Here is a 24,298-nt window from a genome sequence, read left to right on the forward strand (position 1 = left end):
AAAACCATTCTTCAGTTCAGACTTCCTGAGCTTTCTCTAACTACAATATGCCTGCACCATGCAAGCAGACCAACAATTTCTTAGGAGCCAACAACAAAATGTGAAGTATTTTCTGTCTATATGTTAAAAACTAAGATTTTGAATATTAATCACCATTTTCCCTAATTCTGATCTATAAAGCATTCACCAGTATTGTTAGTTTTCCCTCAATTACATGCTGGAAAATGAAATATCCTGCATTATGAACTGCATTTAACACTGCGATTAAGTTTAATGCTGTCACCTCCAATAAAAGTAACGTTAGAATGGAAGAGTGAAGAATGAATGAAATGACTGAATGAAATAAAAGAATGAATGAAAACTTAAAGCTATTTCTGGATTTGCCTGTGGTGATGCTTGACATTTGGTTCCTAGAAAATGACTGTAAGTACTGTCCTCAGAGTTTACGTATAATCATTGGTTTTGTTATTCAGCCAGTTTCTACAGGGAAAGAAAAGCTAAATGTTTGCCCTATACGTTAGGACATGTAGCCCTTCAAGATCTGTCTATAATTGTAAATCACACTTCTCTAATACATCTTTCACATAGGAAGACCATTAGGAAAACACAAGGTCTCTACTTTGTTTTTGCAGCCAGTGAGATAAGTTGCTTTTGTTTCACGTAGGAGGGGAATTTCAGAAATGCTGCTGTAAGATTTGTGTACAACAAGCAAAATGCTGGCAATCTCTGGTTTAAGAGGTATTTCTCAAATTTTAATGCAGGAATATCCCAGGCCCAGCCTATTCCAGGTTTAATCAAAAGCCTATTTCAAATTCATTCTACTTCAAGTTCAGTAACAACATTTTCTGCATGGCATTTCTACGTTTGATAATTTTGCTACAAAATGCAGGAGAGTACCATCAAACTGCTAACTGGTTGGTCTCCAAATTTTGCTTGCTTGCAAAACATTGTAACATAAATCAAATAAAGATTGAAAAAATACTGCACTGTAAGTAATTACATTTGCTTCCATCTGATCATTTTCAAATCTAACCACAGGATTTGTAAGACATATTCCCTGGAAGAGTCCTGGTTCTCCTCATTAAACTTTGTACGCTGTGTTTCCTTGACGTGATGATATTAATACATGCAACTTAAAACCACATCTATTTCTACATTTGGTTTGTTGCCCGGCAGTAAAAAGAAAATATGTCATAAATTTCAGAGAACATTGAACTTGCTGGTGTTGAGCAAGATTATGTTTTCCAATTACGTGTGATTTACTAACCTCGCTAATAGACAACTTCATTTTCCACAGATGTCTTAAATCTTAAAATCAATTTTAACTACATATTAAGAACTCTCTCTCCCCGATCCGACATACTTCCTTTTTTATGATTCTTCATGTTTTAAATACTTTTTTCCTTCTCTAGTCACTTTATCAGATGAAATCACAACCCTCACTGTCCACTAAGAGCCACGTTTTTCCTCCACCTGACAACCTTCCAGGCTGACTTCATTGAATCATAGAATGGCCTGGGTTGAAAAGGACCACAATGATCATCTGGTTTCAACCCCCTGCTGTGTGCAGGGTCGCCAACCACCAGACCAGGCTGCCCAGAGCCACATCCAGCCTGGCCTTGAATGCCTCCAGGGATGGGGCATCCACAGCCTCCTTGGGCAACCTGTTCCAGTGCCTCACCACCCTCTGAGTGAAGAACGAAGAATTTCCTTCTAATATTAAGCTAAACCTCCCTGTCTCAGTTTAAAACCATTCCCCCTTGTCCTATCACTATTCACCCTCATGAACAACCACTCCCCCTCCTGTTTATACACTCCCTTCAAGTCCTGGAAGGCCACAATGAGGTCTCCCCAGAGCCTTCTCTTCTACAAGCTAAACAAGCCCAGTTCCCTCAACTTATAGGAGAGGTGCTCCTGCCCCCTGATCAATTAGTGGCCCTCCTCTAGACCTGCTCCAAGAGTTCCCCATCTTTCTTGCGCTGGGGGCCCCAGGCCTGGACTTCTAACCTTTACAACAAAATTTCAGTGCTATCAACTTTTAATAATACTCTTTGCCTTGCATTTGATGAAGCAAAGACAGGATTGTCACATTCAGATGAAAAACTATTTCAATATACTTTTACAATTTTAGGAACGTAGTATGAATTAAGCATGTCAAATTTAAAAGTAATCTTGAAGTGCAGATTTTCTAATTCTGAACAAGAGCCAGTCATTTTTTAATCAAAACCATTTAAAATATTCATTCATGTTTCAGTGTGAGCACTTTTAATAAAGTAAACCCTTCAACGTAGCCATCAATATAGGAAAAGCTTTGAATAATCATAAAATCAATTTTGTTGCGCAATGCTGGGACAACATTTCTTAGCTAATACACTGAAAGGCTGCATTACAATGATAGCTCACATAAGGAGCATTCACACTAAAACGCCAGTTATTCTTTCTACAGAAAAGAAAAACTCAAAGCAAAGCAAGACTGTGACAACAAAGAGTGTGAAGATAAAAAAAACTCAAGTAGCCGATTGTACCGTATTACATTCAAGTAACTTAGCAATAACTTCAAAAAATTCAGAAAGGCAGGATGAGAAAAGAACGTTCATAAAATATTGCCCTATTCATTATATACATTAAGATGACAGTTTTCACTGTTAATGGTCAAAGAATATTTAAGATACCTTGCATAAGATTGTCTCATTATTGGTACTCGCCACAGACTACTATCACTAAAAAAGCTGATTTGTACAAGACAGTTAAGGTCTATAATACATCATATGAAAACACAAAGATTACTTCAACTGGTTAAAAATAAAGAGGAAAAAGAAGAGAGAAACAGAGTGTGCATTACATCCTGGAAGACTGGAAACACACAGCATTTTACAATGCCTATAACTGTTGAATGGGAAACATATTCCAGCTAAAATTTACGTTCTGAAAGACAATGCATCTCCTTGTCTAAATGTGTACACACAAAAATTCTTCATTAACCAGACATCTTCATCACTGCCACCTTCTGGGTGGGAACTACTGAGTTGAAAAGACAATCGTTTAAATCCTCATACACCCCATGCACTAATAAATCAACGTTAGCCTGTACATACAATACATACTTCCTGAGGGAGCTCATTACCTTACCACATGATGACTGCATATAGGTTTACCTGGCTGCAGAGTGGTGAGATTGGGGAGCAAATACTATGCCACTGAATATTTGAAATTGTAGCTCACTGAAAGAAAATCCTATGTAAAAATCCTGCTTTTTATTTAAGTTAAATCAGGCACTTAATCAATACTACTCTTTCAATATCTTTTTTCCAGTGAGCTACAGCTTTTACATTAAGACATCTCTTGTGTTATACAAATAGGATAATATATTCAATAGCAATTTCAATTTGAGTAAGTATTAGGCGTGAAAACAAATGAGACCTGCAAAAAGAGTACTTACATGCATCAAAATACCAGTGAAAATCACCACCTAGGTGGGATTTGCAAATACAGTCCCCATGACTGTAAAAGCCTATTTTATAGAAGGTCTGAATGTGGTGTTTGGCAGCAAAAAGAAGATTAAACGAAAACAACTAAGAAAATTTTTCAACAGTGCAAGAGTACCAAGGGCAGATTTCCAAGCACAGAGCCCAAGCTACAAACAAGGTCAGTGGGACTCAGCAGAACAAAGATGACTCCCAAGGGACCTGAGCTGTCAAGGCACATGAAATACACGCTGTTTGTTTCACCGATGATGACCAGGGCAATCATCACCATAGACATCATAAAAACACATAGTACCAAATCTTTGAATCCTCTGAGGAGCAGATGACAGATAAGCATGATTCCAGATGAAGATGTTTATGGTGAAAGTTTGACATGTTTAGAACACAACAAATTTAAAACATTACCAGTTTCAACCTTCCCATCCATAAGTCAGGTGTGTGTACAAGTTTTTACTTATGTGTTATAGATGGTCCAGATACTTGGAAAAAAGGATAGCATTTACAAGAAAGGGATTCTGGGGGACCTTATCAGTTTTAATAGTTAACTCAGACAATGGTGATGGACTGCTGTTCCTCAAAACCAATCCTCTATAGGTCATCAAATTAATTAAAACAAAGAGCAGTGAATTTGAAAACAAAGACTTTGAAAACAATTTTCTTACGGATGCAGCAACATTTTTCCTGCACCTTTCCACAGCAATAGAAGGTCTGGGGATAAAGCGCCACGTGTTCCAAAACAACTATTCTGGCCATGTTGAGAAACTCAGATAGAAGTCACAGTATCAAGACCCCTCAATATTGAAGGAATTCAATAGTTAATTGTTGGAACATCATTCTAAATGCAAAATAAAGACTTACAAGGACTACTAAAAAAACTAGTAATCCAGATATCAATCACGATGGGAAATACGCCACAACTTATACTGCAATTCCATGAAAACATCTTAGTGAAATTTAAGAACACGCACTGTCAAGCAAAGGGAAAATTTCAGCATCAGCCACCATTCCTACAAAATACTGAGACCACAATTACAGGCAAAAGTGCATACTCAATTTGCACATTTACTATCACTTGAGCAGTGATACTTAAGAGATATACACCTTACATTTCTCTTCAGATAAATCATAAGCAAAACATCTAATGGAAAAAAAATCCTAGCAAATTCTTCTGTGTTGCAGATCACCAGTAAATGAAAATATTATCTTTCTCACGCTGCCCGAAATTACAACCCAGTATGTCCTCGGAAGAAATCATCAACAGATTTTGACATTACTCACCCCACTGCAGAGGAGCCAACTGTAGATGCTCCAGGACCAGTTGATTAAGAACGCCTTCCACGCTTGCTTCCCCTTCACGCTTCAAGGAAGGGTAAATTAGAATTAAGGAAAACTTTGATTTGGAGAGAAAAAGAGCTTGCAATATGCACAAATTTTATGACTGAAAATTAAAACTGCAACATCAACATTCATTAATGGTTACAGTTCTATATTTGGGCTTATTACTCAATGAATTGACTAACAATAGAAATTAAAGCTGTTCGTATCTTCAGAATATAAAAATTTTATTCCACTGAGGAGCAATAAATACAAAGTTGCAAAGACAAAAGTCTCTGAAGTGTACTAAAGAGCGAGGGAAAAAATGTCTGGAAGCTCTGAAAACACAGAATCTGGAAGTATGCAGTGCAGGATTCCAATTCAAAATGACCAATTTAGAACAACCTGAAAACCTGAATGATGAAATACAGAACAGAACAAACGTGGGGTAGCTTAGTTTTGAATGATGGCTTGGTGTGAGATATGGATATACAAGGAGTGTTATGCAAGGCAGAGAGAGTTTGTCCATACAGGGCGAGCTTCACAACAGAATTGCACAGGCATGTAACCTGCAAGCTTCCCTCCTACACAGTCCTGCATGAACTCAGCAACAAGCTCAGACTGAAGTAAGAAAAAATTAGGAGATCTCACTCTACAGACAGTGAAGAACTGAAATCAACTGTTGGGAGTAACAGAATCTCTATTTGTATCCGTCTTCAAAATAAGTTACACAAGTTCTGATATAAAAGGTTAGGTGGCATCCACCGGAACACAAAGACTACATTTTCCAATTAAACAAATTAAGAAGAGTAACTATAAATAATACATAGAAATTATAATATTAATATAAAGATAATAATGTGGGATGTATCAGCCAACGTGCATTTGTAACAGGAAGAGCATCGGACTTCTTTTTTCAAATTCCCTGACGTCAGAAGGACATGGGATACAAAGGGCTCCGTACAGAAATCAGAATGATTTCGTATTTAGCTGAAGTTTTACATTCACTGACTTTGGCATGGCTTTGTACCACAAGAAGCCCCTGTCTCAGGTAGGCAGAGTAATAGCTGGGGTTGGAAGGGTCCCTGGGTCCATCCGGTGCAACCTCTGCTGAAGCAGGAGCACTCAGAGCAGGGTCCCCAGGACTGTGCTCAGGCAGCTCTGGAAGATCTTCAAGGAGGAGACTCCGCAACATCTCTGGGCAACCTGTGTCAGTGCCCTGTCACCAGCACAGCACTGAAATGCACCCTGATGCTCGGAGAGAACCTCTTGGGCTCCAGTTTGTGCTCATGGCTTCTTGTCCTGTCAAGAGGCACCCCTGAGCCTGGCTCTGACCAATCTGTGCCCTCCCTTCAGATATTTAACTGCAGGATAAAGTGGACGTGGAGCGATCACAGCTCCTCTATGGCCACACATACAACAGTTAAGCTTCATGAAAACACCCCTTTTCCAACTTAGGAGTCTTCTACTGAGAGAACAGGTGAAGTGATGTCCAAATGTAACAACAGGGTGAACTCCTAGGAAGATGCCTCAAGGCTTCATCCTACTACTCCAAAAAACTGGAAGTATCTTTCTCAAAAATAAGCAAGCAAAGGTAGAGGAATCTATGAGCTCAAAACTCTACAAGGAGAGGTACATCATCTGAACCATTGACTATGTTCTCATCTGCATCACTGAAAAGAAAATGAACAAGTACTGAAGACAACTGATTATTAACATGGGACATAATTTTACAGGCTCTCCAGGAGGCTTTAAAAAAATTCTTGAAATCTCACATTAAAATAAGATCTAACAGCTAGTGGCTGAGACTCAAGAGCTCAATGAGATGACAGAAGAAGGGAATCAATACAGTTCATACCATTCTTGTAATAGCCCTTCTTATGATCTGAGAAAAATGTATTAAATAACTTTAATTTCCCTATAAGGTCTACAAATGAAGAATTCACAAACCCTAAGAAAAAAGTCTGAAAGCCATAAACAACACTACACAAAACCAAGTATTTGGAAAATCCAACGCAGTTGCCTGCCACCTCACAAAAACACTGCTGCTGCAAAATAAGACCCAGGACACCAGCAAAGCAGAATAATTTCCATAAAGCAAATTATAGGATAGCGAATAAGTAACAGGAAGTACTTCAAAGATATGGCAGATAAATAATTCTGTTATCTCATCTCCAATCTAGGAATGTAATGAGAGAAAACACCAATAAAAAACCAGGATTTTAAAGAAGTTTTAAAACAGAGCAGCAGCCAGTAACTCTAACATTAAACTAACTTTAAACTGTAATTTACTTAAAATGGCTCACAGTGGTGCCTGGAATATTACAATTTTTTACTGCTTAAATGTCCATGGAAAGCCTAATGTCTCAGATATCAACACAACATGACTATTAAACAGCTGATTCTCCAACATTCACTATTGGTAAATGATATCAAACCAGGTCCACGCATTCCTAAGGAAAACGTCTTTTTTTTTTTGCAGTTTCAAATTCAACACATCTGCAGGTTATTTCTACAGCCAACCACCTCTTGAACTTGATGCAAAATGTTTTCCTATGCATGTGATATTTCTGTAACAGACATAAAAATATGAAATGTCCCTTCAGGTGAGTGGAATAATCAGAGGAAAGTCTATTTTTTTGGCCATTACTCCCAATGTATGGCAAGTGTTTACAGGGATTTTAAAAGATAATACACAGCTATACTTCAATTAATAAAACCAATGACCTGCTCACGCTTTTTTTTTTTTAAGCCCTTTGTCCAGGTTCTGCTCCCTGGTACAAGACAACAAAATATTCCCTGGAATACTGAGTTGCACAAACTAATTCAAAAAACAGCAAATCCTCAACAGTAATACCTAAAATCTTGCCCGCAAAGCATCCTGTATCTTAAGTCCAGGTCAAGCTCTGCTGCCAACCAGACTCAAAGGCAAAAATCAGCGAAACAGAGAAACCTGATATGGTTAGCTGGTCTGAGCATGCCTAATGGTTACAAATAGCACTGAATTTCAGTAGTACTGAGATCTTTGTCTCTTGACCGTGCCAATACTGAGCAAACTGAACAGTGCAGCAAACACATCACATTGTAAGTGAAAATTAACCAAAACATTCAGAGATAAAATGACAGGAAAAAGAGAGGACAACTTAATTCAAGTTTGCTTATTTCTAAGCTAAGCCTTTAGATATCAATGAAAGCAAAACAGCTGAAGCAGGGAGTGCTATTATAGCCTTCCATTGTTTGCTCACAGTGCAATCTGATAAGTGACAGAAGACTAAGATCCAGAATTCAAAATTCATCCACAAAACAAACAAAAAAAAGAACAAAAAAAAAACCCAACCCCCCCCAGAAACCACCAAAACCAAAACCCTGCACAGATACAATGAATTACAGGCTGTTGAAGTCCAACACTGTACATCCATCTACTCATAAACCTACACACATTTTGCTGAATTGTCAGTGCCATCACAAACCTGCTATTCCACTGCAGTCCCATTTTTAAATGCCTCTCATTTCCTGGGTCTCACTTCCAATAGCCAACTCTTTGTTATTAACAGCACATGCACCTGCCTGGAAAGAAATAGATGACTCCAGTTTCAAGTGCAACTCTTTAGGCTTGGAAATTCAAGATATTTTCATTTGAACAATAAGACTAGTTTCAATCAGGGCCTCAGAGCCAATGAACACACCAGATAGCATTAGAAAGAAGTAATCCAATTTCATCATGTACACACCTTTATTTCAAGTTTTTTAGCAACAGACAGTACCCAACGTAAACTGTCTCATAGTGAAAACCTGAATGACAGTCAAATGAACTACTTACTTCCCCTACAAAAAATTTAGTCTTTTATACTATTTTGGTTGTCTGGTGTGTGGCTGGGTGCCTACAACTGTAACGCAGCACGTTACCCAAAATCTTCAGCCTAAAAAGACAGGCCAGTTTTTGAAAAGATTTCTATATAACAATTTTCCAGTTGCATACTAGGAAAAAAAAACATCTCAGAAAGAACAGTGAGGCATTGGCACAGGCTGCCCAGGGAGGCGGTGGAGTCACCATCCCTGGATGCATTCAATAAATGCGTAGATGTGGCACAGACGGCCAAGGTTGAGTGGGCATGGTGGTGATGGGCTGATGGTTGGACTGGATGATCTTAGTGGTCTCTTTCAACTTCACTGATTCCATGATTCTGTGATTAGTGATTTTTTTCTCTCTGCCACGCAGAATTCCACATCTAGCATCTTTCCAAAACAATTTATTTTCAGTAATCTGTTTTTGAGTTCTTTTGCAAAAAAATACAGGTGGAAGCATGCACATAACCGTAAACAAATTAGCAAATGTTCATAAATAAGATTAAACTAATGAAAAACAAATCTAGATGATTAATGATCAGAGTTTACTTATAGCAGTAGTCTTAGCCATATTTTAAGCTTTCTACTTTATTATTATCGTGGTACTTCATTATTAAAACTAATTACATGCAGTTAGTGAGTTTCCTAACTACTGCAAACTACTGCTGATGTTAAGATGATGTATGGGAATATAAAGCTCCATCTAATGAAAGTACCTCTTAGGAAACCTTTACAAATTTTTAAGAGTCAAAACATGTAACATTTTCCTAATGGGAGATTCATAATTATGATCAATATGAAGTCATTAAAAGCTGAACAGACAGATATAGAAGTGCATTTCAGTAACAGTTACCAGTGGTTTGCTGTCAAACCCAGAGAGAATATCAAAGGAGATGACTCAAGCTTCTGTCCAACGCTTAAAAATTCTGATTGGCTACTTGGACAGGGAAATACAAAAACATTTATGAAATTTACATATTTGGAAAAGATATGTCGGTGTTCAGAAACTTAATAAATGAGGGGAACTTACAGAAATCAGATGAAATTAAATGAAAGCTGGAGTAATGAGTTGGTTATGTGTGATTGGCAGCCCTGACCATGACAGAGTGGGGGTTGGAACTAGATGATCTTTAACGTCCCTTCCAACCTAAGCCATTCTATAATTCTGTGATTCTATGCTCAAAAGCAGTCAAACACAGGATACTTGGAAAAAAGATACTGGCCTCAGAGCAAGCATCGTATCTGAAACATGAGTTATGCAGCCTTTATTCCACGAGAAGCCTCACCTTAAGTATTGCTTCCAACTTTGGATTCCACATACCAAGAAAAGAATAGCTATGCTGCAGAACAATACCAGCAACATGACTGAATGAAAATGCAATTAAAAAAGAAAAAGATAGCAATTAAGTTTAAATATAGAAAAGAAAAAAACAGTGGAAGGAACGTGGAACATAGTTTTTAAAACTGTAATAAAATATTTCAAATACGACAGACTTCACAGAAATCACAGAGATTAATGCTGAGGTTAAAAAAAATGTTAAAGATTGAGCATGATACTTAAGGTAGCATGGAAAATCTCATTTTTAAAGCCTTTTAGGGCTAGACTCAGAATATTTTCATGAGTATGATTCCAAAACTTTATCGTCTCACTTCACCAAAATTGAAGTACATTCACAAAATCTGAAAATTTCTCAGTCTGAAAACCAAACCTGGGGAGAGTAAGAGACAGGGAGAGGAAAAGGACTTTATTTTTCAGCAGCCATTTTCTTATCCAGTTCACTGCATGGCTGTACAAATCACAGAACAACCTGCAGTGGAAGCCAACTGCAGATGTCACTGCACAACCCTATGTTCAAAGCAGTGAAAACAGTACATCATCAAGGCCTTGTTCAGATGTTTTCAATACCTTCAAAAACAGCAATATTATAGCACCTATTGACAACCTGTTCTACTACTGGATTGGCATTGTGCAAAAGTTTTTTTCCCAGTGCCTTACTGGAATTTGTCTGGCAGAAACACGCTACACTCATCCTTTCACTGAGCATCTCTCACAGTCTACTTCAGTCTTCAACACAACCACCCCTTAGGAACTTAAAGAAAAAAACCTGATCCCCAAGAATGGAGGTCACAAGGGCAGCCTAATCATGTTGGTAGCCTCCGACATCATAGTTTCAATATCTCTGTCACACTGAGAGATCAAAGACATAATATTCCACATGCACACACGAAGTGTCAACGGGACAGTGGTGAGGCACTGCAACAGGTCACCGACACAAGCTGTGGGTGCTCCATCCCTGGAGTGGTCAAGGCCAGGCTGGACAGGGTCCTTGGCTACCTGATCAAGTGCCTGAGTTAGTGGGTAGCAATCTCATCCATGGTGGGGGTTTGAACTAGATGATCTTTGAAGTACCTTCCAAGCAGAGCCATTCCATGATTCTCTAACAGTCTTTTGTCTCGTTGCTATATTCTCATTCGTTCAGGGCAAGACACAGCGAGCCTTCATCCATACAAGGATACGTCACCAACTCACAGATGACAGGAACCAATGTCCTTTTTTTCTAGCCATCTAGTTCCTAGTCTATATTAATGCACAGAACAGCTCCACTGCAGGTGCAAGAGTTTCCTCTTTTGTTGTTGAAATTAATAAGGTTATTCTAATTCTCCATCTTGCTCTGAATGGCATCCATTCCCTCCAAGTTTCTAAGTCTCTGCAATTCAGGCATCCATATGCTCCCACACATTTATCTCTTTTCAGTTGTTCTCCCACTACTCTACAGGCTTTGGTGTCCATCCTTCGAGGTATTAAATTTAAAGCCAGACACACAAGACTTGCCAGTCTGCCAGCAAAGATGTTCTTATCTCACTTCATCAGGAGGGTTGAGAAGAGGCACCCAGAGTTACAGGACGGGGATGGACTGGTCCCCAAGAGTTAGTCAAACAAAAATAGACACAAAAGTAGAGCATGAATGACTTTGTGATGCTATTTCTAATTAAACCTTTCCGTGCTTCCCACAAAAAATCCCGCCAGCCAGCTGAACATTGATAAAACCTTACATATTTTGCATTTCTTTTTGAAAAAAAATGCAAGGATTTATCACTGTTCAGCTGGGGATCACTTGTGTGTGACCAAGCTTCTCTGAAATGAGTGTGAATATATCTGAGTTTCTTCAGTTAAAATGTAGAATGCACAGATCTATGGAATATTCTGAATAAGAAGGAATAGTGAGTCTAACAAAAAGCATAGTGTGTAAAGAGCATAAAGAAAGGCATAACCTGCCCTTCAAATACCACATGGAAAATGCAGTGTTTTTTAACTCCAGATTTTGAAGAAACCAGGAGAAGGAGTATCAATATAAACATGAAGAGGGGTGGACAGCAGGGACATGGAGGTGATTGTCCCCTTCTACTCTGCTCTTGTGAGGTCCCATCTGCAGTACTGTGTCCAAGTCTGAAGCCCCCAGTACAAGAAAGACAGGGAGATGTTGGAGAGGGTCCAGAGGAGAGCCATGAAGATGATCAGGGCACTGGAGCACCTCCTCTACAAAGACAGGCTGAGGGAGCTGGGCTTGTTCAGCATGGAGAAAAGAAGGCTGTGGGGTGACCTCATTGCAGCCTTTCAGTACCTAAAGGGAGCCTACGAACAGGAGGGGAATCAACTCTTTGAAAGGGTTGATAACTGCAGGACGGGGGAAATGGTTTTAAGTTGAAGGGGGAAGATTTAGGTTGGATGTCAGGGGAAGTTCTTTACAGAGAGAGTGGTGAGGTGCTGGAACAGGCTGCCCAGAGAGGCTGTGGATGCCCCGTCCCTGGAGGTGTTCAAGGCCAGGTTGGATGGGGCCCTGGGCAGCCTGGTCTGGTATTAAATGGGGAGGTTGGCTGCCCTGCATGTGGCAGGGGGTTGGAGCTTCATAATCCATGAGGTCCCTTCCAACCCTGGCCATTCTGTGATTCTGTGATTCTAAGAAGAGGCAGAGCACTCAGAACCAAAGACAGCACTCTGTAGACTTTAAAGAACACTTGTTACAGATGCCTTGATCCAAGAGACAGAATGCATAGAAGCTCCTTGAAAAAAATATACATTTTGTTTAAAAATATTTATAAAACATGAATAGAAGCACAAGTTGAAAATATTAGCCACCTTAATACTATATGTGCTCCATCTGTTCAAATCCTGTTTTAAAATAATAAACCTTGGTTGTTAAGCTGAAACCAGATGCCATCTACCAGATGCTAAAAAACAAGACAGCATGTTCTTAATTTAAATTATCTCAATACACCTATAATCTCAATGACACTCTAAGTTAAATTACTTCAGAATTTTTTCTTAATTGAAACAGCATGGCAGTAAGCTCTCACTGAAGGTCTATTTTCCTACTAATTTTTGTTCTATCAAAAATGTACAGAGGTTAGAATGAATAATATGCTGTGTTGTCTTTACCTCCTGCCTTCAGCCCTCCAAAAGTATATGAAAATTGATCAAGTATTACATTACTCTCATAAATGAAGCACTCAGAAATCTCATCACTTGAAGCCCTGAATATCTGAATAAATAAAGCAATGGAAATGTACTTTTCATATTGGAAGATATTTTTGATGCTCCTAAATACATATAGATACAACTTGAAATCCTCATTATTTGTAACTGGTTTTGGCCCTCACAGGGATTCTATATAAACTTTTCACTGCAAAGAATGTTAAAAGGATGTTAAGATACTTGAAAGTATCCAGAGGAGGGCAATGAAGATGGTAAAAAGGCTGAAAAGCATATCCTATGAGGAGAGGCTGAGAACACTTGGGTTGTCCAATTTGGAGAAAAGGAGGCTGAGATATAACCTCATTGCTCTCTGCAACTTCTTGGAGAGGGGAAGAACAGAGGGAGGTGATCCCTATTCACCCTGGTAACAGATGACAGGACATGCAGGAGTGGCATGACACTGTACCAGGGTAGGTTCACACTGGACATTAGGAAAAATTTCCTTACCAATGATGGTGATGAAAGACTGGACCAGGGCTCTAGCAAGGTAGTTGATGCCTAGAATCATAGAATCGCTCAGGTTGGAAAAGACCTTAAAGATCAACAAGTCCAACCATAGCCTAACCACACTACCCTATCTCTAACAACCCTCTGCTAAATCTCTGAGCACCACATCCAAACTGTTTTCAAACACATCCAGGGATGGTGACTCAACCACCTCCCTGGGGAGCCTATTCCAGTGCTTAACAACCCTTACTGTAAAGAAGTGTTTCCTGATATCCAACCTAAACTTACCTTGGTGAAACTTGAGGCCATTTCCCCTCATCCTGTCATCTGTCACCAGTGAGAACAGACCAGCCCCGCTCTCGCTGTAAGCACCTTTCAGATATTGGCAGAGAGCAACAAGGTCTCCCCTCAGCCTCCTTTTCCCCAGACTGAACAGCCCCAGTTCCTTCAGTCTTTCCTCGCAGGCCATATTCTCCAAGCCCCTCACAAGCCTTGTTGCCCTCCTTTGAACCTGCTCCAGCACCTCCATGTCCTTTCTGTACTGAGGTGCCCAAAACTGAACATAGTACTCGAGGTGAGGCCTCACCAATGCTGACTACAGGAGCAGGATTACCTCCCTGCTCACCATACCATTCCTGATACAAGCCAGGATGCCATTGGCCTTCTTGGCCTCCTGGGCACACTGCTGGCTCATATTCAGCCCAGTGTCCATCAATACACCAAGGTCCCTTTCCATCAGGCAGCTTTCCAGCTACTCCTCCCCAAGCCTGTAGGGTTGCCTGGGGTTGTTGTGACCAAAATGCAGGACTGGACGCTTGGCCCTATTGAAACTCATGCAGTTTGCCTATTAGTGTTCCAAAAGGCACTTGGTCAAGGCCCTCAATAATATGCTTTAACTTTTGGTTAGCTCTCAAGTATGCAACCAGTTGGACTAGATGATCTTTGCTGGTCCCTTCCAACTGAAGTATTCTTTTCCATTCAGTGTCATCCACACACATAATTTGAAGCATTTGTTTAGGTGATGATTTCATATACTATCAAGGAAATACTGTAATGATCTAAGGAATTGTAAGCTTCTTACCAAGCTCACCAAGTTGATTTACATAAAAGGTAAAAAAACCTGAGCTGATGTTTTTCTTACTGTTTCTACCATACATCCAATTCTATTTTAAGATTAAAAACACCTGGTGCAGGAGATACTCATCAGCTTCTCTTTGCTTACTTAAGAACACTGAATCTCTTAAATTCTAAACTACTGAAGGGAAACAAAGCTTACAAAGGTAAGCTATCTATCTTTATGTCTAAAATAATAACTGCTGGCCAGTATCAAATTATTCTAGTGGAAGGACAGCTTTCTCAGAAATTAATTTTCTTAGACTTAGCCCAAGTGAGAACTGTGCTGTTTTGTTTTTTTCCATAGTTGACACCTAAATGTTGCTCTAAGAAATAAAAAGATCAGAAATGGACTTATTGGGTGGACTATTCAATGGATGAAGAAGTGGCTGCAGGATCAAGTCCAGAGAGTGGTGGCTCCATATCTGGACGGAGATCAGTGACAAGTGGCGTCCCACAGTGAGCAATGCTGAGACTGATACTCTTTAATATCTTCATCAGTGACACTGACAGTAGGGTTGAGTGCACCCTCAGCAAGTCTGCTGATGACATCAAGCAGCGAGGTGTGGTCAACACACCAGAAGGATGGATGCCATTCAGAAGGACCTAGACAGGCTTCAGCAGTGGGCCCAGGTGAACCTCATGAGGTTCAACAAATCCAAATGCAAGATCTTGCACCTGGGTCTCAGCAACCCTCATTACCAATACAAACTGGGGGATAAAAGGACTGAGTGTAGCCTTGCCTCCCTGGAAGGTACCAGGGAGTACTGGTGGATGGCAAGCTGAACATGAGCCAACAATGTGCCCTTGCAGCCCAGAATGCCAACCATATCCTGGGCTGCATTGAAGGAAGCGTGGCCAGCAGGGTTGAGGGAGGTGATCCTGCCCCTCTACTCTGTGCTGGTGAGACCTCTCCTGGAGGACTGCATCCAGATGTGGAGTCCTCAATACAGGAGAGAGATGAATCCATTGGATCGCATCCAGAGGAGGGCCACAAAAGTGATCCAAGGGATGGGACACCTCTCCTGGGAGGGCTGGCTGAGAGAGCTGGGGCTGTTCAGCCCAGAAGAGAAGGCTCAGAGGTGACGTGATAGTGACCTTTCACAACTTAAAGAGGAGCTACAGAAGAGGACAGACTCCTTAGCAGGATCTGTGGTGACAGAACAAGGGAAATGGCTTCAAGCTTAAAGAAGGTAGATGTAGATTAGATATAAGGAAAAAGCCTTTTACACTGAGAGTGGTGAGGCACAGGTTGCCCAGAGATGTGGTGGATGCTCCATCCCTGGAGACTTTCAAAGTGAGCCTGGATCAGGCCCTGAAAACAACCTGATCTAGCTGTGCACGTCCCTGTTCATTGCAGGGGAGTTGGACAAGATGACCTTTAAAGGTCCTTTCTAACTCTAAGGATTCTACGATTCTATGGAAGATTTACTCTAATTGAGACATGAAACATACCGAACAACACATGCTTCTTCAAGAATTTTTAAGCACAGAGATGTAATTCAGTGCCTTACATGTTAGAGCACCTTTCATTCTAGGAATAAAGAAAATATTCACAACAAATCTTAAAAGCACTGAAACTAATTCTTGCACTTAATTTGACAAACAGAATTTCTGTATTATTTTCTTAATTTTCTAAGGCGTTGACTTATGTGTCAGCCATGATAGTCTGAATATTAAAACTGGGTTTAAATACAGAACACCAAAGATATGTAAACAGTGTTGCTCAGCAACAGAAATGAATGAGGATGTAGTTTTACACCCTGACAAAATTAATACAACTGCACATTCAATTCTGACATGAGAATTCAGCTATGCTATCAAAGAATATTTATATCTCTCCATAACAGAAAAATTTTCTGAGCAAGTTCCAGTTAAATATTGACATTTTTGCACAAATGGAATTCTTTCTGAAATGTTGCCTAGGGAGTCTGGATGGAAATAGGCACTAGGAATCTCATTTATATCACACGTCTTCCCTTTGACTAATCCTGTGCAGATTTGTGCAGCTTTAATAATTAGGAATTAAAAAAAAAAAAAAAATCATTTCAGATCACTAGATAAAATACAATTATAAGCACAAAAACACATCTCTAAGGACAAACCACGATTTGATTGCCACTCTTCTCTCAATTCCTGGCATCAAGCAGATGTGAGGATAATCTGAATAAAAAACATCAGTTTCCTGAAGGATGCTGAGTATCAACACACGATTTGGGGGAATACTGGCTGCAGGGAATGTTTCCCTGATGGCAGGGAAAAAGTGTATTTCTGGAAGCAAAGTGTAACAGTTTAATGGAAATCATAAAATTTACAAAAACACCATTGGCTTATTCTAACTCTAAACTGAATGCATGTGAAAGCTGCTTAATGTAAACTCTTAGTGTTAATAAAAGAATATATTACTGCATTTAGAATTATTATGAGGATTTTATGTTTAGGATGACTAAGTCATCACTGAAGTCCTTTCTAAGCCTTAAGACAGCTATCCAAGATTAGATATATTATTACACCTGTTAAGAAGACTTAGAAAGAAATTATTCTAATATGTTCTGATTTGCTGAAATTTAATTAAATATATGAAAACTTTCTCAACCCAGCTTCATGTATTTCTTTATGAGTCACTTACACAGTGTTGGGAGAGAACTGAAAATTTTGGCTGCATAAAACTACTTCTCATCAATTCTATGCTTCCTCAGTTCCCTAAATGTTGGGTAAAGCATACAGGGTTTCAATATGGCTCAATGATTCAGAAAAAAAGCCTATTATAGTAAGATCCAGACATCATCTAAACAACATACAGTACAATTAACCTTAAACAGTCTATAATTATTATAAGGTTCATAGTTATAATTATTTTTCTTTTCAGTAACACTTACAAAGTGAGTTCAATTATTAAATAAAATGTCATAGGGCACCTATTTATGTATTTTTAAAGCAAGTAGTTATGAAAGGATATAATTTTCCAGCAAATATCCAGCTTGCTGTTAATTTCCAGACCTTTTGCCTGTTGTCTTTCTTCCTCCAGCTGCTTTGCATTCGCATACTGTGTCCCATCTGCAGGAGGTTCTGGGAAGCTCTCAAAATTGAACTTGTCAACTTGAATAGCCATACTGTAGCAAAGGGGAAAAAAGAGAAAAATAAAAAGGATTTTATTTATAACAACTTTACAAAATATTATGTACAAAAGCGTGTCCTGACCCAAACATTGACTTTGAAAGCCACGTGCACTTCTCTGCTTTTACAAGCCCACTTCCTACCTTTTCCACAGAATTTTTCCTTACAAAACTCGGGAAAGAATGACAAAATGATGTCAGTACTAAGTGTCAAATATGACCTTTCTCTTCAACTTTGAGAACCTATCTGCTTCTGCTTAATGTATGTTAATGAACTACAGGCCATATTAATTTCAATACCATAGTATAATTCATCAGTACCAAATGGTTAAATAATTGTTTTATTAAATGTATGGTGAGACATAAAAGCAAATTAAATTAAATATATTATGTTGTAATGCATACTAAATACTTATATGTTAAACTAAAATCACTAATCTAATTTAGAAGGCAATTTAGAGCAGCTCACATCACATGAAATGTGGTTATAGCAGATCTAATATACTGTGCTGCCAAAACAGCTTTCATTTCCTGAATCGTCCGAAATAGAAAAATAATTAGGGAAGAATTAAAATATATTGCTCTTGAGATGACTTTGCACTTAAGGAAAACACAGGACCAAGCTACGGCTTTTTAGAACCACTGATGATGAAATGCACCTACAGTGGAACAGAGGTGTGAGAAGGGCATTTCACAAATTACACAGGATTACTTTTACTCTTCCTCTATTTCTGCATCTATCAATGATAGAAACATATTCCAAATGGTGCCGGAAGAAAAATAACAGAAATCAACAAGAAAAGGCTTTGAAATCCCACCAGACCAGAAGATATTTTCTATAATTAGCATTAATTATCACAGAATGGATTGGATTGGAAGGGACTTCAAGGATCACCAAGCTCCAACCCCCTGCCACAGGCAGGGCCACCAGCCTCCATATCTAATACTAGGCCAGGCTGTCCATCTTATAGAAGATGCCCAATTACAGAAAACGTTGAGCTCGAAAAAAGGCGAGGAAAGATTCATAAAAACAAGGAATCATCCGAAGCTTAACAAGTTTACTGTGGAAAGGTGAATTATAGGCACATCATGCATCACCCCCAGAAAAATCTTAGGAGAAGTCATTAATGTTCCATGGCTTCCTTCCTTATTAATATACACAAATACGGCACTGGTGGCACAAATACTGCTTCTAGAAGCCACCCCCTCTGCTGGTCGTGTCTTTCCTCAACTTCATGTTTAAGAATCATAGAAGTCCAAGAAATCAATCTATTCCTCTCTAAGGGATGTTTTTTGTCTTGGCTATTTTTTGTTCAGCAAGAGATCATTATGATTCCTTCATTTGCATGCAAAGACCATCAAGTGCTGGGCATACAAAAAAAAATTAAAACGAGCTGCTGAAAGTAGATCATAGAAAGTGCAGGAATCAAGCCAAGAACAAAGAATGTAAAGAAAAACACCTGGACACATTTTGCAGTGTGGATTTAAAACAAAAAAACACAAAACAAAACTCAGGTCTGAAAACAATAACTTGAATTCTTATTGATTTTTAACCACTGATCTGCAAATGGTGGTGCAGTTCCCTGGGTTTTGCACGTGTGGAAGACGAGGTGCAATGGGAGCTTTGCTTCCAAGATACTTTGTGCTCGGTGCCACATGGTCAGATGAAAAGCCAGTAATTAATTACTATTGTATATAGAGCATCGCTTAAATTCTTATATAATTATTCATACATAGTTACCTATATTCATATTTCAACAACAAATTATCTTAGTTTCTGAGCAGTGAACCATATTTAGAATCCATCTCCCATTGGATCTGGAGAACAGCTCATTATTTACCATGCCACACTTTTCTAAGTGAGTGATATATTAGAAAAATATTCCTGCCCAACAACATTTAATATTTAATTGACGGCATTAAGATTGCATTCTTTTGTTAATGGATCATTACTGGCAATATGGTAATTTTTTCTCTGGAAATTAAATATGCATGTATGCATTTTTTTCCCCAGACACTCCACAACAAATCCACCTCAGCTTCAGGAATACAGGCGAGATTTTGCTAAACAACATTTACTTGTACAGCTCTGAAATTACCTGTACTAAACTCAAAGGCAAGGCAACATGGCTTTACAGGGCTTCTGGTACTCAGACCACAACTAATTTTTCTGTTTTTACTGATGCTCTCATTTATACTGTGTACAGGTGTATTTAGTATAGTGACACCTCAAGTCTCTTGAAAAGAAAGAGAAAACTTCCAGAGCACTCATCTGCTAGAAAGTGAGAGGTCTGAGAAAAAGAGAACTACAGAGAAAATACCAGAGGAAGCAATATTATGGATAGAGCTGTGGGCAGAATATATGAAAACAATAAACAGAAATAAATAGTATTTTTCAAGACGTTAGTTGCACTCAAGCTGCAGCATGACAAAAATAAATCCTAACTCCTACTTAAACATAACCATTTTTCACCATCAGTATTCTGCTTCCTTTTGATCTAAAAATATTAATATAGAATTTTTTTCTCTGCATTCTATGTCCATGGCATTACTTCAGTATTTACTCTCCAGCCTATGCAATGTGTAGTAAACTGGAGTGACTTACCTAAAAATCAAATAAAAATATAAATGCCTTAACCTAAATCAGTCGCTCATTCGTAAAGCTGTCCCCCTACAAAAACACAGCTTCTTCACTTCTAATACGGAGTCAGCAGATGCCCCATCCCTGGAGGCATTCAAGGCCAGGCTGGATGTGGCTCTGGGCAGCCTGGTCTGCTGGTTGGCGACCCTGCACATAGCAACCAGATGATGATTGTGGTTCTTTTCAACCCAGGCCATTCCATGATCCTATGATTGTTCCTACCTCAAACAAAGCATTTCACCAGCAAGATTTGAATGAATAAATGACCAACAGCCAAAGCAAGTTAACTGAAGGAGCAAGCAGACACGCTGGGCATTGGGTTGCAATAACCAAATAAAGAAGAATTAAAAAAAAAAATTATGTGATCTGCACAGATCCACTTAATGGTTTTGGTTTTATCCCAAAAGCAGCAGAAAGCAGAAGGCAGTGAACGACAACATCTTGAACATCGCCCAACTTTGTCACTGTGCTCTGCATTAAAATGATAAAAATGAAACATATTAGAGCCGTTAAAGTCTTTCTCCACTTCCATCTACAGTTACTCAATGACCTATGATTCTTGTGAAGAGCTCTCTGCACCTCTTTTCTCCCCTTATTTGTCCTTGCCTGTTGCAAAAGGAATCTGGAAATTCTATATAGAGAAAAGTAAAATGAAAGGCAATTGAGATTGAAACAGGCATTCGATTTACTGTGAGTAGCTCTGACAACGACGGCTCACACTGTGCAAGGGTAATTGTATACCCAGTTCTTTGCCCTTCACAGTAATTAGGCATGAGGAAAAACTTACAAGATGTTAAAACCCCAAAGCTTAACCACATACTTGCTTCAGGAAAAGGGACCAGAGATCCTTTTTAAGCCACTCTGCCTGACGGGGAGCTATCCAAATCTTCTACAAGGACTGTTTTAAATAAATCATGAGTTATTTGTATAAAAACACTGCATTGTGTAAAAATATTTAATAGCCAATCCCGCAAATGCAAAATAGGTTTCGTTTCTCTCCGGCTAACCTTGCTTGTGTGGGAGGAGGAACAAAGTAACACAAGTTTTCATGAATAATGAAACAATCGTGGTTTGAAACTCCTGGGTTTTGTCATGAAATCAGCTCCAGCCGTTGTGACAGCTCCTCAGACAAGGAAGCATAGGAACAGGGATGCAAATTAGTCAAATACAAATTAAGGGAATGAAGAGGAAAAGGTCAGCTTGTTGGCAAGGCTGATACGTTTGCATGGTCTCATCCCATGTCACCTGTCAGGATGACTTACAGGGAAAAATATGACAAACCTTCCACCGGTGCAGCAGCCATTTCAATGACAGTTTTCTCAAGTCTTGTTAAAGTAACAGCACAGAACTATTAAAGATATCGGACAGTTCATTTCATCACTTCTCATAACATGAGTTACAGCTTTACTGGAAATACTGCCCTGACTTGGTGACAAAGTGCACAACAGAAAGGACTTTATGCACAGAAGGAAACTTCCTGCAAATGCCGTCATGACTAATCCCGAGCCAGCGCTGCACACATCCCTGTTCACAACAGCAGGACTGGTTCAAACGAAGCCATCCCAACATTTCTGCGGAAGTGGAAAGCGGCAGATAGAATTAATAGGTGGAGAAGTCAGTAAGGGAGTGTTGTCTGCCACGCTCAGGCTGCGGCCTCTGCCCCAGGCACGTGCTGCTGGCCAAGGAATGAATCATAGGTTCATTAAAGTTGGAAAAGAACACTAAGATCATCAAGCCCAACCATCAACCCCTCACCACCGTGCCCACTGAACCATGTCCCTCAGTATCACATCTACACTGCCAGAGACAGTTGCAACACTACCTCCCGGGCAGCCTGTACCAATGCCTCACCAGCATGGGCAGACCCTGCCCACCCCCTGCCCCCACTGTGCTGCCCGCAGCTCCTGCCCTCAGTTCTCATGAAAGGGTGAGTACATGTAATGAAGTTACACATCATGCTCACCAAATAAACAGGGTTGAAAGCAGACATGGAATTAAAAGAAAAGCAGCAATCTGGTTAACGTAACTAGATTTCAGCTTTCATTAAGGAAGAAAAATATTGATGCTTTGGTTGAAAAAATAAAAATCTAGAGTTAGCCCTTATTCAATTATCTTTAGGAAGAAAGGATGTAACAAGAACCCAAAAACTCTTCCTCATGGCTAACTACCTATTTAAATACTATCAACCACAGATGAGTGTGCAAGCTGTTTCCATAATGAAGCTGAAATGAGGCAGTTGGAAATGTTATTCAATATTATGCTTTACGCTTCCTGCCCATTCTCCTGACATATGGGAGACAGCAGGGACACGGACACAGAGCCAGACTAGATTAGTATTACTTAGGAAAAGCACTTATATATTCACATATAAATGTGTGTGTGTCTATACATATGTATATATATAAAATACATACACACACACACACACATATAAGGTCACTGACAATGCACGTCACTGACATATTTGAATGTATATGTTATATATATTTATGTATATACATAAATCTGTCAAATATGTCCTTGTATTGTCAGTGAGCTTAAATTTCAGAAAGTGTTACAAGTGATGATGATACCATTTTTTCTCACTTCAGGGAAGAAATAATAATAATTATAAATAATTATAAAAATTATATATATATGTATAATATATAATATATATAAAAATAAATAAAAATAAACATAAATCCGAGCCAAGAAAAACAAACAAAAATATCCTCACTTGATACTTACAGTATCATGTCTCAGGTATATATAGTTGCATACAAATACAAATACTGCAGCTGATTAAAAAAAAAAAAAGGCAGAGTAGTGACACTTCAGTATGTAATAATTTAGGGGCTAGGAAGGACTTCAATTAGCAAATCCCTTGTGAGATTACCATGTTTGTATCAACAGACAAACATGATGAAGTCATCCAAATAAACATATATTGTGCTTCTAAATACTTCAATACTTGAGAAATGCAATCTAGATGTGTATTACAACAAAATACATCTGTACAAATAAATGGCTCAAGTGACCCTTAAGTAATGATATCTCCTCCTGGCCAAATGCTGACTTCATAAAGAAAAAGGATTGCTTTAATATCTGAACTTAGCAGAGCAAAAGATAAATTTTTCCATTAATCTTTGAAAGGTCAATTAAATTAAAAAATTTGCATTTAGAACTTAATTATTTATTTCAAATAACTGAAGAGAAGATAAAAGCTGAAACTATAGTGCTGAAGTCTGTAAAATTCAACAGCTTACACTTATCCATGCCATTTCAGATGATAAAAAGTTGAACGAGGAAAGAACGGTTCCTCTGTGTATAACGTAATGTTTGAAAATGGAACCGTGTTAAGAGAAGGTTAGCTCCATAAGCCTCCTATTTAAATGAGATTATACTGTGCATGCTGCGAATCTCACTTCTTAATTCCTAACTCTGAATTTGAAAAACATAACCTGATAACGAAGAGGAATAAAAATTAGCTTCAACTGGAATCTCTCGTTCGCTTTCCCATTCAAAGACTAGGATCCTATGGCAGAATCGCTGGCTTATTAATGAAATAAGAAATTTAGAACAATAAAGATGGCAACAGCATACTTCATAAATACATCAGCTTTGAAAGTCTGATGATCAACTGTCATTGGATCAGTTTGGAAAAGAGGAAATGTTAACTATGATATTACTTAAAGACTGAGTTGAATATTCTCCCTTATTTACCAAATCTGAACTACGCATGAATTTTCACCCTAACATTATTCAAAATAATTCCATACTGTACCTCCTACCTCACAGTGGAATATTAATAACCACAGAA

General features: G+C 38.8%; 1 protein-coding gene across 3 annotated transcripts in view; it reads right to left on the reverse strand.

The window, feature by feature from the left end:
- TRAPPC9 (trafficking protein particle complex subunit 9) overlaps window positions 1–24,298 on the reverse strand; it is a 469,613-nt gene that overhangs the window by 242,520 nt on the left and 202,795 nt on the right. For all 3 annotated transcript variants that reach the window (XM_042869462.1, XM_042869461.1, XM_042869463.1), the window contains 2 exons: window positions 17,699–17,852; window positions 4,764–4,854 (listed from right to left, as the gene is read on the reverse strand). In XM_042869462.1, the coding sequence (XP_042725396.1) occupies window positions 4,764–4,854; window positions 17,699–17,852 (245 nt within the window). The remainder of the gene's footprint in view (window positions 1–4,763; window positions 4,855–17,698; window positions 17,853–24,298) is intronic.

Source organism: Lagopus leucura, unplaced genomic scaffold (genome assembly GCF_019238085.1).
Source record: "Lagopus leucura isolate 7727_CA_CO unplaced genomic scaffold, USGS_WTPT01 Super-Scaffold_100002, whole genome shotgun sequence".
Lineage (NCBI taxonomy): Eukaryota > Metazoa > Chordata > Aves > Galliformes > Phasianidae > Lagopus > Lagopus leucura.